General features: G+C 45.4%; 1 protein-coding gene across 1 annotated transcript in view; it reads left to right on the top strand.

The window, feature by feature from the left end:
- PDZD2 (PDZ domain containing 2) overlaps positions 1-13,120 on the top strand; it is a 367,861-nt gene extending 354,741 nt beyond the window's left edge. The window contains 5 exon segments of the mRNA XM_003981524.6: positions 486-603; positions 4,886-4,987; positions 5,795-6,056; positions 8,799-8,933; positions 10,162-13,120. Of these exon segments, the coding sequence (XP_003981573.2) occupies positions 486-603; positions 4,886-4,987; positions 5,795-6,056; positions 8,799-8,933; positions 10,162-10,328 (784 nt within the window). The 3' untranslated portion in view covers positions 10,329-13,120.
- Positions 13,121-13,941: the final 821 nt, after the last annotated feature.

Here is a 13,941-nt window from a genome sequence, read left to right as displayed (position 1 = left end):
TCAGAAATGTTCTGCGGACCTCCAGCACTGGTTCCCTCACATCCTGAGGTGATGGATCCCAGAAGCCACAGTAATTCCTGTGAATGACATTCCTGCCCAGCACTCAGGATTCTTCAAGCAGTTTGTATTGAGAGTTCTTATGACCAAAAGGGGCACCTTTTGAAGGGGCGCCTGGGTGGCTCGGTCAGTTGAGCGTCTGACTTCGGCTCAGGTCATGATCTCACAGTTCATGAGTTCGACCCCCACATCGGGTTCTGTGCTGACAGCTCAGAGCCTGGAGCCTGCTTCAGAGTCTGTGACTCCTTGCTGTCTCTGTCCATCCTTCACAGTGCGCTCTCGAGAAAAAAATAGACATTAAAAAAATTATTTTTAAAAACAAAAGAGCATGAAAATCAGAAAACACCTGCAACTTGGTAGAAAGAGCTTTGTAAATACAACCTTATGAAAGGAGAAAATTGCCTTTTTCTTTCATATTTTTATATTAGTTTGGATCAACTTCTAGTCTCAGCAGGAGACCAGCAAAGATTACAGTCTGTTTTATCATCAGTGGGGTCAAGATCGACGGTCCCGGCTCTCATTCAGGAAGCGAAAGCACAATCAGAGGTGAGTGGAGCCCGGCCACACAGGGAGAGGAAGCCGGGGCAGGGCCGGGGTGGGGTCGTGCCCAGGTTCGGGGCAGGAGCTCTGGGAGCCAGGAAGAGCTCTGCTCTGAGCCCGAGCACAGAGCTGCCCAGCTGGGTCTGACCTCTCTCGCACTTGCAGCTTGCAGCTGGCTTCACAAGCTAGACCTTGACTTGAATTTCAGGTGCCAGATTGGCGCAGCCGCTGTGTTAATTCCCCAGTAGTGACTAGTTACCATCCTCCTCACCCCCCACGCTTGGAGTCTGTCAACAGAGGGTCCTCAAAACTGAACTAGGCATGTTGGAAACATGAGGGAATGGCCACAGCACATCTCTGCACCTAGGTGGATGTTAACTACTTGTCAAGGGCGCCACCTGCTGGGGAAATGAGTTAGCGCGCGCGCGCGCGCGCGCGCGCGTGTGTGTGTGTGTGTGTGTGTGTGTGTGTGTGTGTGTGTGTGTGTCTCCATCCCCCTACCCAGGCCCCCAGCATGAGAGCTTCTGAAGCCTGGGATTCAAGACAAGGTGGCTAACCGGTCATTAGAAATGCAGTCTTTTGGGGCACCTGGGTGGCTCAGTCAGTCGAGTGTCCAACTTCAGCTCAAGTCATGCTGTCACAGTTCATGAGTTTGAGCCCCGCATCTGGCTCTGTGCTGACAGTGGGCTCTGTGCTGACAGCTCGGATCCTGGAGATGCTTCAGATTCTGTGTCTCCCTCTCTCTCTGCCCCTCCCCCACTTGCACTCTGTCTGTCTCTGTCAAAAATAAACATTAAAAAAAAAAGTCTTTTGGGGCGGCCGGCTGGCTCAGTCGGTTAAGCATTCAGCTTCGGCTCAGGTCATGATCTTCTCGGTCCATGAGTTCAAGCCCCGCATCAGGCTATGTGCTGATAGCTCAGAGCCTGGAGCCTGCTTCAGATTCTGTGTCTCCCTCTCTCTCTGTGCCCCTCCCCTGCTCGTGCTCTCTCTCTCAAAAAAAAATAAACATTTAAAATTTTTTAAAAAAAAATGCAGTCTTTCAATAAATTGGATGTGATGATAGTAACAGAAGAAGCCATGGGTTCATATCTAGAATACTTCTCTGAAGAACAACATTAATTTCTCAGAACTGCCCTTAGAGATTTGAACCCTAATAAGTGAATATTTGTTTTGAGAAAACAAATATGAACAATTTTTTCTTGACTGGTAATGTACCTGGGCCACTCATAGATCTGAGAACACTGTGCCAGCAATTTCTAGCATTACCCAGAAGGGCTGTGATGTTGGCATCCCCTGAGGAAGGAACCAGGTTGGAGAGGAGACCAGCTCCCCTTAGTTTACACACTCCCTCTGGTCCTCAGCCTGCTGGTTTGGGTCTGTGCAGTTAACAAACACATTGAGACATCCAGCATTTTTCACTTTCAGTGAAAGGGACCGTTCTGTCCTCTCCCTTCTTTCTTCGACTTGTGACAATAAGTGTTTCATGCATGCAAGTCTCATTCTGGCATTTCCAATCAACATGGCATGGTGGGATCACACTTTGCCAGGTCCCTTGTCCTCAGACATTCTACAGTGTTAGATAAAATGTAGAAGGAGGGGCACCTAGGTGGCTCAGTTCGTTAAGCCGTCCGACTCTTGATTTCGGCTCAGGTCATGATCTCACGGTTCATGGGATCAAGCCTTGCGTTAGGCTCTGCACTGTCAGTGCTTGGGACTCTCTCTCCCTTTCTCTCTGCCTCTCTCTCTCAAATAAACTTAAGAAGAAGAAAAGAAAGTAGAAGCAGAAAACCAAAAAGTCTCAACCTACCTCACAAATGAGATGCACGTTTTCAGGGACCACAGACACAATGGGAGACTTTTTGTGCGGGCAGGACGCTGAGTGCCAGCTGGGAGGGTCTCCCACCCCGTCCCTCTGGTTCCACATTCACCCCCAGACAAGTACGGTGGCTTGGTGTGGAACAGCATTCCTACTTGCATCAGAATGCAGCTGTTCACCCTCATTTCCCTGCAGTCGTCACTTGCTTTCACAGAGTGGCCGTGGTCGGCTTCTAGTGCACTTGTATCCTCAGACACAATTCGAAAAAACATTTTTTGAGCAAATTAAAATTTGGGTGTACCAGACCACATGCCCCATTTTCATCAAGAACGCCTAGTTTTTATTCTTCTCTCTGAACGTGTCTGAGCCTGTAAATGGTTGGACTTCCCAACAAAGTCAAAATCCCCCAGCAGGTCTGTGGAACATTCTAGTGTCAGCAAATGGAGATTTGATTTGAATGAACTTCTTTGGGGACACATAAAATGCTTGGGATCACTCTTTAGGACGTATTAATAGGACTAAACTCTTTTTATTTTTTTATGTTTTATTTTGAGAGAGCGAGCGAGCCTGCATGTGAGTGGGGAATGGGCAGGGAGAGAGAAAATCCCAAGCAGGCTCCGCCTTGTCAGTGCAGAGCCTGATTCAGGGCTCAAATTCACCAACCATGACATTATGACCTGAGCTGAAATCAAGAGTCAGACGCTTAACCGACTGAGCCACCCAGGCACTCCTAAACTCTTTTTTTTTTTTTTTTAATTATGGGTTCCTTCCCCAGCACAATACAGAGGTGGTTCTGTCTTTCAGTGTTTTCACCTTCTCTCATCAAAACAACACTTCAGTTTTATTTTTTGATTCTTTTTCTGTTGCTGGGTTGAGAACACCTTGAATTGATGGATTATAAATCACTTCATGGGAAACCTAGCAATGCAGATCTTGAAAAATGTTGCGGAATCATTTTTACCATGTGTGGTGAAGGAAGTCAAAATTCAGAATAATTAGCCTCAGTTATTTTAAAATATTTTAAGGTATCTTTTGTTGGATGCTTGAAACACAGGACAGTCTTTTGTTATGTAAGCCTAGACACTACTAGGAATGTTCTAGTCTCAAATACAAGTTGGCAGGCAGTTTTAGGGTACTTTATATATTTTTTAAAATTTTTTTTCTTAATGTTTATTTTTGAGACAGAGACAGAGCCAGCTGAGCCACCCAGGCGCCCCTACTTTATATTTTTTTTAACATACTTTGTATTTTAGGAATACCCATTCATTAATTACACCTCAAATCCAACGAACTGAATGTGGCGGGAAGGGGTCATAAAACAGTTGGCCCCAGTGTGTTCTCATCCTGCCTCTTGGCACTTCTCTGCTGTTGTTGACCCTGGCCTGACTAAATTATAGACTTAAACAGTTATAGAATGAAGAATTCCCTTCGCAAGACACCTGGGTGGCACAGTCTAAGGCTAAGCATCTGACTTTGGCTCAGGTCATGATTTCACGGTTCAAGAGTTCAAGCCCCGCATTGGGCTCTGCACGCTCAGCACAGAGCCTGCTTCAGATCCTCTGTCTCCCTCTCTCTGCCTCTCTCTCTCTCTCTCTCTCTCTCTCAAAAATAAACATTAAAAAAAACAAAAAGAATTCCCTTCATGACCAAATTACGTGCTGTCTTCAGATTTGGGAAGACACAATCTGGTGCCTAGAATAGCTCCTATATGTCCCGTCCCTGCCCCTTTCTGTCCACCATCCCCGTGGTTCTATAGGTACAGGATGGACCCCCAAACTCCAAGTAAGCACTGCCCGGGATGGGTAGAGGACAGTTGAGTTCAGGAAAGGTGGGAAAGCTCCTGAATAGCCACTGGGGCTCGTGCTGACAAGCTGTGCAGCACAGCGGGAGGGCTGACCACAGAACTTACTAACTCCCAGCACAAGAAACAGATACGTGACCTTGAACAACACGGGTTTGAACTGCACAGGTCCACTTACGCGTGAGTTTTTTATAGCACTCTAAATGCACTCTCTTTGTTAGGACTTTCTTAATTATGTTTTTTCCCTTCTAGCTTTTTTTTTTTTTTTTTTTTTTTGAGAGTGAGCGAACAGGAGTAGGACAGAGAGAGGGAGACCAAGAATCCTAAGCAGGCTCCATACTGCCAACGCAGGGCCCAGTGCAGGGCTCGAACTCACAAACCATGAAACCGTGACCTGAGCTGAAATCAAGAGTCAGACGCTTAACTGAGCCACCAGGCACCCCTCTCTAACTTTACTGTAAGAATACAGTATATAATACATATAACAGAAACTATGTGTTAACCAACTGTTTATGTTATTAGTGAGGCTTCCATCAAGGGCAGGCTATTAGCGGTTAAGTGTGAGGGGCAGTCAAAATTTATAGGCACATTTTCCACAGTGTGGGGGTGGGTGCCCCAAACCCCATGTTGTTCAAGGATCAACTGTACTTTTTTCTGTTTCTTTTCACTAGAATAAAGAAGATGTTTGCTTCATCGTCTTGAATAAAAAAGAAGGCTCAGGTCTGGGATTCACTGTGGCAGGAGGAACAGATGTGGAGCCAAAATCAATTGTGGTAAGTGACAGTGTCAAGGTGCTCGCAGGAAAGTCACTCCCGAAGCAGCCTCACATTTGATCAGAACAAAATTCACGTCTGTGAGTTCAAAGAATGCTGGTGTTTGTTCCCTCCTAACAAAACAAAAATGGAAAAGTGGGGAAAGTAGGATATGATATATTCATTAGCAAAGATACACATTCTTACCACAGAGCTGACTGATGTATACAGACGGAGTGATTAGATGCAAATACACATCAGTTTTCTGTACCCTCCTATTCACCTAACATTTTATTCTAACACTAGGAAAACACTAGAATTAACTGACCAAACCCACATTTGCTTTTGAAATCACTTCCTTCTCAAGAACAACCTAAAATTTTGTATCACTCAAAGGACTTTGAGATCATTGGAGAGGCCACCTTCATTAGGCAAGACCAGGTCCTGTTCATTTTTGTGTTCTTCTTGCCCCCATGGAGTGCCAGGCATATATTAGACACGAGCAAGAAGTTGAGTAAAAAATATATTCCAGGGGCGTCTGGGTGGCTCCATTGGTTGAGCGTGCAATTTCAGCTCAGGTCATGATCTCACGGTTCATGAGTTTGAGCCTCATATCGGGCTTTGTGCTAACAGCTCGGAGCCTGGAGCCTGCTTCCAATTCTGTGTCTCCCTCTCTCTGCCCCTCCCCCGCTCATGCTCTGTCTCTTTCTCAGAACTAAATAAACATTAAACATTTTAAATATATATATTCCATCCCTCACACTGAATAGGTTTTTGGTAAACCACGTCTGTATGATGACTTTGGCTTTTGACTTCTCCTTGCCGCAGGTGCACAGGGTGTTTTCTCAGGGGGCTGCTTCTCAGGAAGGGACTGTGAACCGAGGGGATTTCCTTCTATCAGTCAATGGCACCTCACTGGCTGGCTTAGCCCATGGGGATGTCCTGAAGGTTCTGCACCAAGCACAGCTGCACAAAGATGTCCTTGTAGTCATCAAGAAAGGGAATGACCAGCCCAGATCCTCCACCAGACGGGAAGCCAATGGGAAGGGCTTGCTATCCAGAAAGACCAGCCTCCTGGAGCCTGGAGTAGGTAAGACACCAGTTCAACAACCAGCAGGGCGGGGGCAGCTGGCAGATTGGTTCCTGGTGAGCACGAAGGAACATAACTACTATCATCTGGGTCAGAGAAATCAAATGTAGTCAAGTCTTATGTCGGCGGATGGTTCTTGCAAAAGCAGTGTTACAAGGAAGTTATAAACCACTGCCCCCAGTAGTTAAAGTCATACTATTGAAGATTTTTAACGACCGCTTGACTGCTTCTCTAAATGTGCTAAGAAGGAAGCCCTTTCACATTTATATCTTCTTCTTAGGACTTAAGTGGCCGGTAAGTAAAGCAAGAAACTCTTGTGACAGGGGAGGGGAATCATGTTGAGACTGTAGAAAGAGAAATTCCAGTACTGAGATTTGTCCTCGGAAAATATCAAGGTTTGTATTCTTTCCTGTTTTAGAAGAATGTAAGGAAATGAGGGGGTACAGATGTTTAAAGACAGAGACTGTAGCCTTAATCAACCAAGAAGAACTTATAAAAAGAGGTTCAGAAGTAAGATTTTCTGTATGCCCTCCACACTGTCACACCAAGGCTCATGAGCAAGGCGTACGAAATACTTACTCAGGAGGAACTAAGTACCACTTGGGTTTCTGAAGCACAGGCTGATTACGGCCTTCAGATAACTACATCAGACTTCAGTGGTGTCCCCTACCTTGGAGTTCAGGAGTGATGTCTTTAGTCCAGGTGGCATAGGGGAGCCAACGAAGCCCGGGTCAGGGCATTGCCTTCTGGGGAGGTTTTTTTTCCACTCAACATCTCTCCCTAATGAAGTTAAGGGTAGCTGATTTCCTCCCTGTTCACCTTGGCTTCATGGCAGCCTGGGCTCTCTGTGATTGCTTTGCTGGAAAGGGCACTGATGTGCACTGAACAAACGGAACTCTTCTTGTCCAGATGCCTCCGCAGGCTGGGGGCATTCTCAGCCTTCTCTGTTCCTGTGCTTTTGCTCTTCTAGAAAACTGAAGCCCTTCCCAATATTGGGAAACACCTTAAGTCATCAGACCTTGTCATGCTCACCTTTGCCTCCGCATAGTCTCAATTGCTTGTACTTTCAGTGGGATCCGGGCAACTTGTCAAAGGAAACCACTTGACGTTTAATCCCAGTAGCTTCCAGAGTTTTTAAGACTCATGAACTCGGGATATGGAAGGCTAATCCTGTCATTTATAATCATTAAGTATTCCTGTGGCACCTTCAGAACATCCGGCCTTGAACCAGATTCTACAGAGTTACCAAATTGTAAACACATTCAGGGCCTAACCTTTATTTTTTCATATTCCTGTTCCTTAAAATGCCCGTGCCCAGGGCTCTACCTGAACCTCTGCAGTTCTCCCCTAACACAGAGAGCATCCCACTTGAGGGCTGATGCGGTAGGCTGCACGTTAAAGACACGTAGTAAGCTTTTTAAAATCCTCCTGCTCGGGGCGCCTGGGTGGCGCAGTTGGTTAAGCGTCCGACTTCAGCCAGGTCACGATCTCGCGGTGCGTGAGTTCGAGCCCCGCGTCGGGCTCTGGGCTGATGGCTCAGAGCCTGGAGCCTGTTTCCGATTCTGTGTCTCCCTCTCTCTCTGCCCCTCCCCCGTTCATGCTCTATCTCTCTCTGTCCCAAAAATAAATAAACGTTGAAAAAAAAAAAAAATTAAAATCCTCCTGCTCAGTAAATTCCCCAGCTTACTTCATGATTGAAATATTTCAATCATGAAACCTCAGGGATGGGGGTGAAGGTAAGGGCCAGGGCCCAGCATCACAATCTTTTTAAGGTTCCTGGGTGATTCCAGTAGAGTCTGGCCAGAGCTGAGAGCCTGTAATGGGCCTGTTTTCCTGTTTAACAGCAAGTGAAATCACCTACGGAAAAATCAGGCTGCTCCCATTAGCACATTTCCTTCAGACCACATGGGACGTGGAGTCGCCTTCGTGAAACCACACTAATGGACTGACCTTTATGTGCAAGAGCAGTGATGCTGGCTAGCTCGGCCTCAACCTGAAGGGGGCATTTAATCTGTGGTCCTTCCCCTGCCTCCCAGAGAGCTCGGTACGCCTTTCCATTCCCCTCAACGTCCTTCAATGAGAAAGTGTGTAAATAAGAGAAATAAAAGGCAAGCTTACAATCTCTATGCAGATCTCCAAGGCGGATTTCAGCCAGGCCTCTCCACACTAGCACACGGAGCAGGCACGAGTGTTGCCGTGGAAACGTCCCCCACCCCCCAGTGGAGAGAGGAGACGGCAGTGAAGGCAGCTGGCGTGTGATGAAAACACACAACAGGAGCATGTGTGGCAGGAGGAGGAAGGAAGGGAGCTCTGGGCGTCCCTGGGAGCTTTGGAATCCACGGTCACGGTCTCACATGGGGTCTGGCGTTTGGGTGTTGCAGGATTTCAGGGTCAGACTGTGACACACTGCTGCCATCGGCAGTCAGGGTCAGCAGGAAATCGAATTTGACTCCCCACGTGTGACTTCACTGAGACCCACAGCAACAGCGTGTGGGGCTTGCCAAGAGCAGTTCGGAGTCTGGGGGTTTCTGCTTGGGCACAACAGGAAGTGCTTAGGAGAGCACATGGTGCAGGTACGGCAGCAACTTAGCCACGAGGCCAGCTCCAAATTTGGGAGATCAGCTCTAACACTGGTTTCGAAGGTAGATGGGACTCCAGGGTCGGGGGGAATACATTTAGGGGACAGGACAGGAGGTGATGAGCGTCCCGGTCTCTTCATCCTTCCGAACATCGTTGCTACAGGTAGAAGTGTAGCTTCCCACGATGCTCTGTGTGTTGAAGTGCTGAAGACCTCTGCCGGGCTGGGATTGAGTCTGGATGGAGGAAAATCATCGATGGCTGGAGACGGGCCCCTGGTCATTAAAAGAGTGTACAAAGGTAATGCCCTAAAAAACCCAGTTAGCAGTCTTGTTTTCTTTCCATTTGGAAAATGTTCTTATTCTCTGTGACATACAGGGTGTGCTGTGTGTCCGCCCTGTTGTGTTCTACACATGTAAACACATGTCGCCCCCATGACAGTCCTATCAGGTACTGTTATCCCTGTTTCACCAGAGGAGAGACTGTGCCACAGGGGGCCATACAAGCCCCGAAGGTCACAGGTGCAAATGGCAGAATAAGGCTTGACCCCAGGCAGTCTGGCCCCAGGGTCTGTGTCCAACTCCGTGTTCTTAACTAGTATTAGCTGTAGCTGATGTAAATATACATGTAAGTAAGGCCATCAGGGTTGCCAGTCAGGGGTAGTTAACATGGACCAAGATCCCATTCATTTAAAATTGCAATACTGGGATGGGAGTAGAGATCATTGAAACATGTGGTAGATCTGAGGTCTCTTTATGACCCTGCATCGTCATTTAATCTTGGACAGTTCTCAAAGACCTCTTCAGGTTCCTGAGCTAAACAATTGTATTACAAATTTTAAATCTAATTATAGAGGAGCCTGGGCGGTTCAGTCAGTTAAGCATCCGACTCCATCTGGGCTCCGGCCGCGATGTCGTGATTCTTGGCATCGAGCTCCACGGTGGGCTGCGTGCTGACAGCACGGAGCCTGCCTGGGATCATCTCTCTTCCTCTAACATTTTTTTAAAGTATAATTATACTAACAATATCAGTATATATAAAAATATACTAATGTATATCCTATTTTATGTAATATGCTATCACAATAGTGAATACTAACAGTATCAGTAACATACACCTATATACTCCTAAGCTTGTTATGTAGAAAGCTGCGGTGTGGAAATACATCAGGTTTTGTGTGTAAGTAATCTCCACAGTCCCTGATTAGCCGTCATGGTATATTAGATCAAAGTGGAGCCTGTTTTCCTACACTTACTGGCCATTTGGATTTTAGTTACTGATTTGTAGTTCTTTATCTAGTCTGCGTATTCCCTCTGTTGATTAAATACATTGAAAATGATTTTCTCCTAGTCCACTGCTTATGCATCTTAGGAGAGGAGGGGGTTACAGATTTGAATATTTAATGGATGTATGCCCTGTGCGTCTTAAGAATATAGGCACTGGGTACCACTTAAGTTTTTCGTTTCCTTGGAATTTATTTTGAATACTGCAAAGGTGCCAAGCCCTTGTTCTGCATTTATTCTCACAGGGGGTGCAGCTGAACAAGCGGGAACAATAGAAGCTGGAGATGAAATTCTCGCCATTAATGGAAAACCCCTGGTTGGGCTCATGCACTTTGACGCCTGGAATATTATGAAGTCTGTCCCGGAGGGACCTGTGCAGTTAGTAATTAGGAAGCATAGAAATTCGTCCTGAAACCATCACCAGTGGTGATGCTCACTGGTCATGCTGGTTACATTTTTGAACAAGCATCTCCTTTTCTCAGTTCCCTTACTTGAGCAAATCAGAGTAACTTCTTCAAACGCTGGGTTCCTAAAACAACACAGGAACACTGATACAGGCAAGGACTATAGAAATCTCCACGTTTTGACATCTACGTGAAGCTGACCTCTTGTGCGTGCAGCAGCGGTGGAGCGGACCCCTGGAAGCCTTTGACCTGGACCACCTCGGCTGGGAGGGATCCTTTCGTTCCAGTGCCTGTCCCCTCCTTTTCACATTTACTGATGGGGATACGAGACATGGCGTGCCCTTCATTCAAACCATTTACCTAGACCTTCGCATCCTTCTTGCCTCCTTTCACACTGTACCCAGTCCTGGCAGTGAGGGAGGTAACCAGGTCCGAGGGGGCAACACAGATGTCACAACTAAAAGGACTACAGTTTTATATAATTTTGTAAGTAAATAACAGTGCTTTTAGGCACATTCAGTGGAAGGAGCTGTGGGTCTGTATTGTTACCGTGAAAAGAAATGAGACTTAAAGAAAGAAAGAAAAAAGATAAGTTATGACCTAACAGTTAAGCTGAGCTCAGGAATTATCCAAAAATGAAAAAGCAAAATACAGAAAGTGATATTTTTTAGAGAGTGTCATGTGCAATGTACGGATGCAGAGTTCAACTCAGTGGACTGTCGATCATCATGAAGTGCTGATCGTGATCTAAAAGTGTAAGTCGTAAGGCTATGCTACAAAAATGCCGTTCTGATAAACCACACTAAATAGCCATGAACTTTGCTGCTTTGAGTGAGCAGAAAGTTCCAGCTCTGAAAGCACCTTGCATCTGGTTTGCAACTTGTCTTGAATAAGTGCTTCAAGACCAGTCAACCCAAGAGTGGGCAGAAATATCATAGTCACTGGGTTTCCATTTCTATATTTTATGCACTCCAACCACTAATTTAAGCCAAATTTTTAGAAATCTTTTTAGTACCCTTGGATTTATAAACGTAGGCATTACATTTACAATCCAAATGGAGGAACTTAAAAATAATCCTTCTAGGGGACTTTTTTTTGGTTGGCTGGTTGTGTTCCCCTTTCCCAACAAGCTTAAGAAATAGAACCTTTCTAAAGCACTGGACCTCTTTTCCTGACCTGGGTGTGATGTCGGCTCTGCAGTGACTAAAGCGTTTGCTGGTTTTGTTTTCCTGTTTTGCAAATTCTTCCTTTTGCAAAACCGTTTCCCTGCAAAAGACTGTTGTGACTCATACTGCCTGTGAAAACCCATCCCGGCTGCTCTCCTTTCAAAGCATGACTTGTTCGTAGTGGCTGTTCCCATTCAATGCGCTGTTCCCTGTCACAAAACTGGCTTTTCTCCTCCTACTGCACCTTCTTTTCTTAAATTCTAAACCTTCACCAGCTACATTTACCAAGATGTAAAAAGAAGAAAATGGAGAACAAGGGTGAGTCACTCTTTCAAGGTAAAGCAGCCGAACTATGTAGTTACGAGCCAGATCCAAGGGTGATGCAGGCCAGCAGATCGAGTCCTGGGAGTACAGGTGAGAATCATAACCTGCCTGTGGGAGGACGCCGAGGTATTATTTCGGAGACTTCTTCCAATAACCTGCAGCTTGGGTCTGTGGCTTAGAGAAAAGAATGGAGGTCACCGTACCCCTCCCCCGATCATAGAGGTGCTTACTCACCTTTGTACATTGCTTTTCCAAGTGACTAATCCCAGTAAACCTCTGTAAAGTTGGCCCAGAGGGGTCTCTCAGATGGGACTGAAGTATCTGGCTGGTGAGCCCAGATTTCTCTTTTTTTTTTTTTTTTTTCCGTAGGTTATATACAAAAGAGAATGTTGCACAAGAGTTAGCTAGAAAGACCTGATTAATTTAGCTTCTACTATTCACTACAGTTCCAGGTAGGATACTATAGGCAGTCAGTGCAAGGTGCATGCTAGATTGTTTTTAAGTCTCTGGGGTCAGTTTTGTGGTTTCTGCTTTCTTGCCTGAATGGTAAGAGAATATTTGCCTCCACCCTTCCAGCTGTGCCTACCAGTAAGAAATTCACATTCCTACGCAAACAGGAACATCTACAGAATGGGGAGCAGTGGAACAGTCTCCTTCCAAGAGTCCCTGATCATCATATCTGAAGAGTGCAAAGGGTAGACCTTTGGCTCACTAAATTCTGTTAAAGTCATCAGCCATTTCTAGTAGATCTTGCGAGAAGGGTTTCCCTGGTCACCAGTTGGAATTGAAGGGAGAAAGCAAAAGGCTAAACTATCTCTGACCCTTAGAAGGCTACTTACTTGTCTTCAGTGTTCAAGGCATGACTAGTATTTCTAATTAGTCTAATTCCCACACTTCCTGAAGTGAGCACTAATGGTATTCTATTATCCTACTAAAATTTTCATTGTTTGGGGGTTTTATTTAACTCGTCAGTCACCCACAATAAGCTATGAGGGTAAATATGTGTTACAACAAGTAAATTGTAGTTGCAAGGATATTCTGTGAAGGTTGAAGTCGGGTTTCATTTCTGTCCTTCCATACACATCTCATTTAATTTTATGGTTGACTTAATTGGCACCACACCTGTTGTATGATAATATACATCCTTTATTTATGTAAAATAAAATGCCTTATATATTAAAGAGTAAGTGCAATAATATCAAATAGCCTGTACATTTTTAAAATGTTGTCGCCAAGTTATGTAAATCCACATCTCTGTAAACAACCTTTTTTAAGTAATTTTAAAAAAATAAACACTCTACTTCTTGGTTCTTTCCTTGTTGTTTTAGTTCTGCAATCCATAAAGTAACCTTTTAAAATATGATAAGGGGCGCCTGGGTAGCTCAGTTGATCAAGCCCCACTTAGGGCTCCATGCTGAGCATGGATTCTCTCTCTCCCCACTGTTTACACACTCTCTAAAATAAAAATATAGAAAATATCAAGACATGTTTATTATTACTTAAATTATTACATAAATGAGAGGTCCAAAGGCAACAGAACTAAAATCAACAACTCTTGGGGCACCTGGGTAGCTCAGTTGGTTAAGCGTCTGACTTCGGCTCAGGTCATGATCTCGTGGCTCATGAGTTCGAGCCCCACGTCAGGGATCTGTGCTAACAGCTCAGAGCCTGGAGCCTGCTTTGGATTCTGTCTCTCCCTCTCTCTCTGCTCCTTCCCAACTCGTGCTCTCTCTCAAAAATAAGTAAACATTAAAAAAAAATTTTTTTTTTAATCAACAACTCTTACATGGCCACACTGAGGATCTAACACAATCTAAATCTCCAAGACCTTCAACATCCCATGCCTTTGCAAAGCCCTGACCGTCTAGATTTTACTCCCCTCTTCCCACTACTAAAGTCTTCAATTTCCGCAAGCCTAATCCCAACACTGTCGATGTTCTCCCCATCAGAAGCCCCACCTTTCATTTCTTCTCTGTTAGACTAGACACCACAGTAGAGCACAGCAGCCCCCATCCATCCCAGAGACTCGGCACCCTTGTCCCAGCTAATCCTGGATCCTTCCTTCCACTAGCCAGCTTGTTGGTTCCTACATTCCTCTTCCTAGAGGAAATCCCACAACCATGTAGAATAA

The sequence above is a fragment of the Felis catus genome, chromosome A1, assembly GCF_018350175.1.
Source record: "Felis catus isolate Fca126 chromosome A1, F.catus_Fca126_mat1.0, whole genome shotgun sequence".
NCBI classification, from domain to species: Eukaryota; Metazoa; Chordata; class Mammalia; order Carnivora; family Felidae; genus Felis; species Felis catus.
The sequence above is the reverse complement of the archived record's forward strand: the minus strand, read 5'-3'. Positions and strand labels throughout refer to the sequence as shown.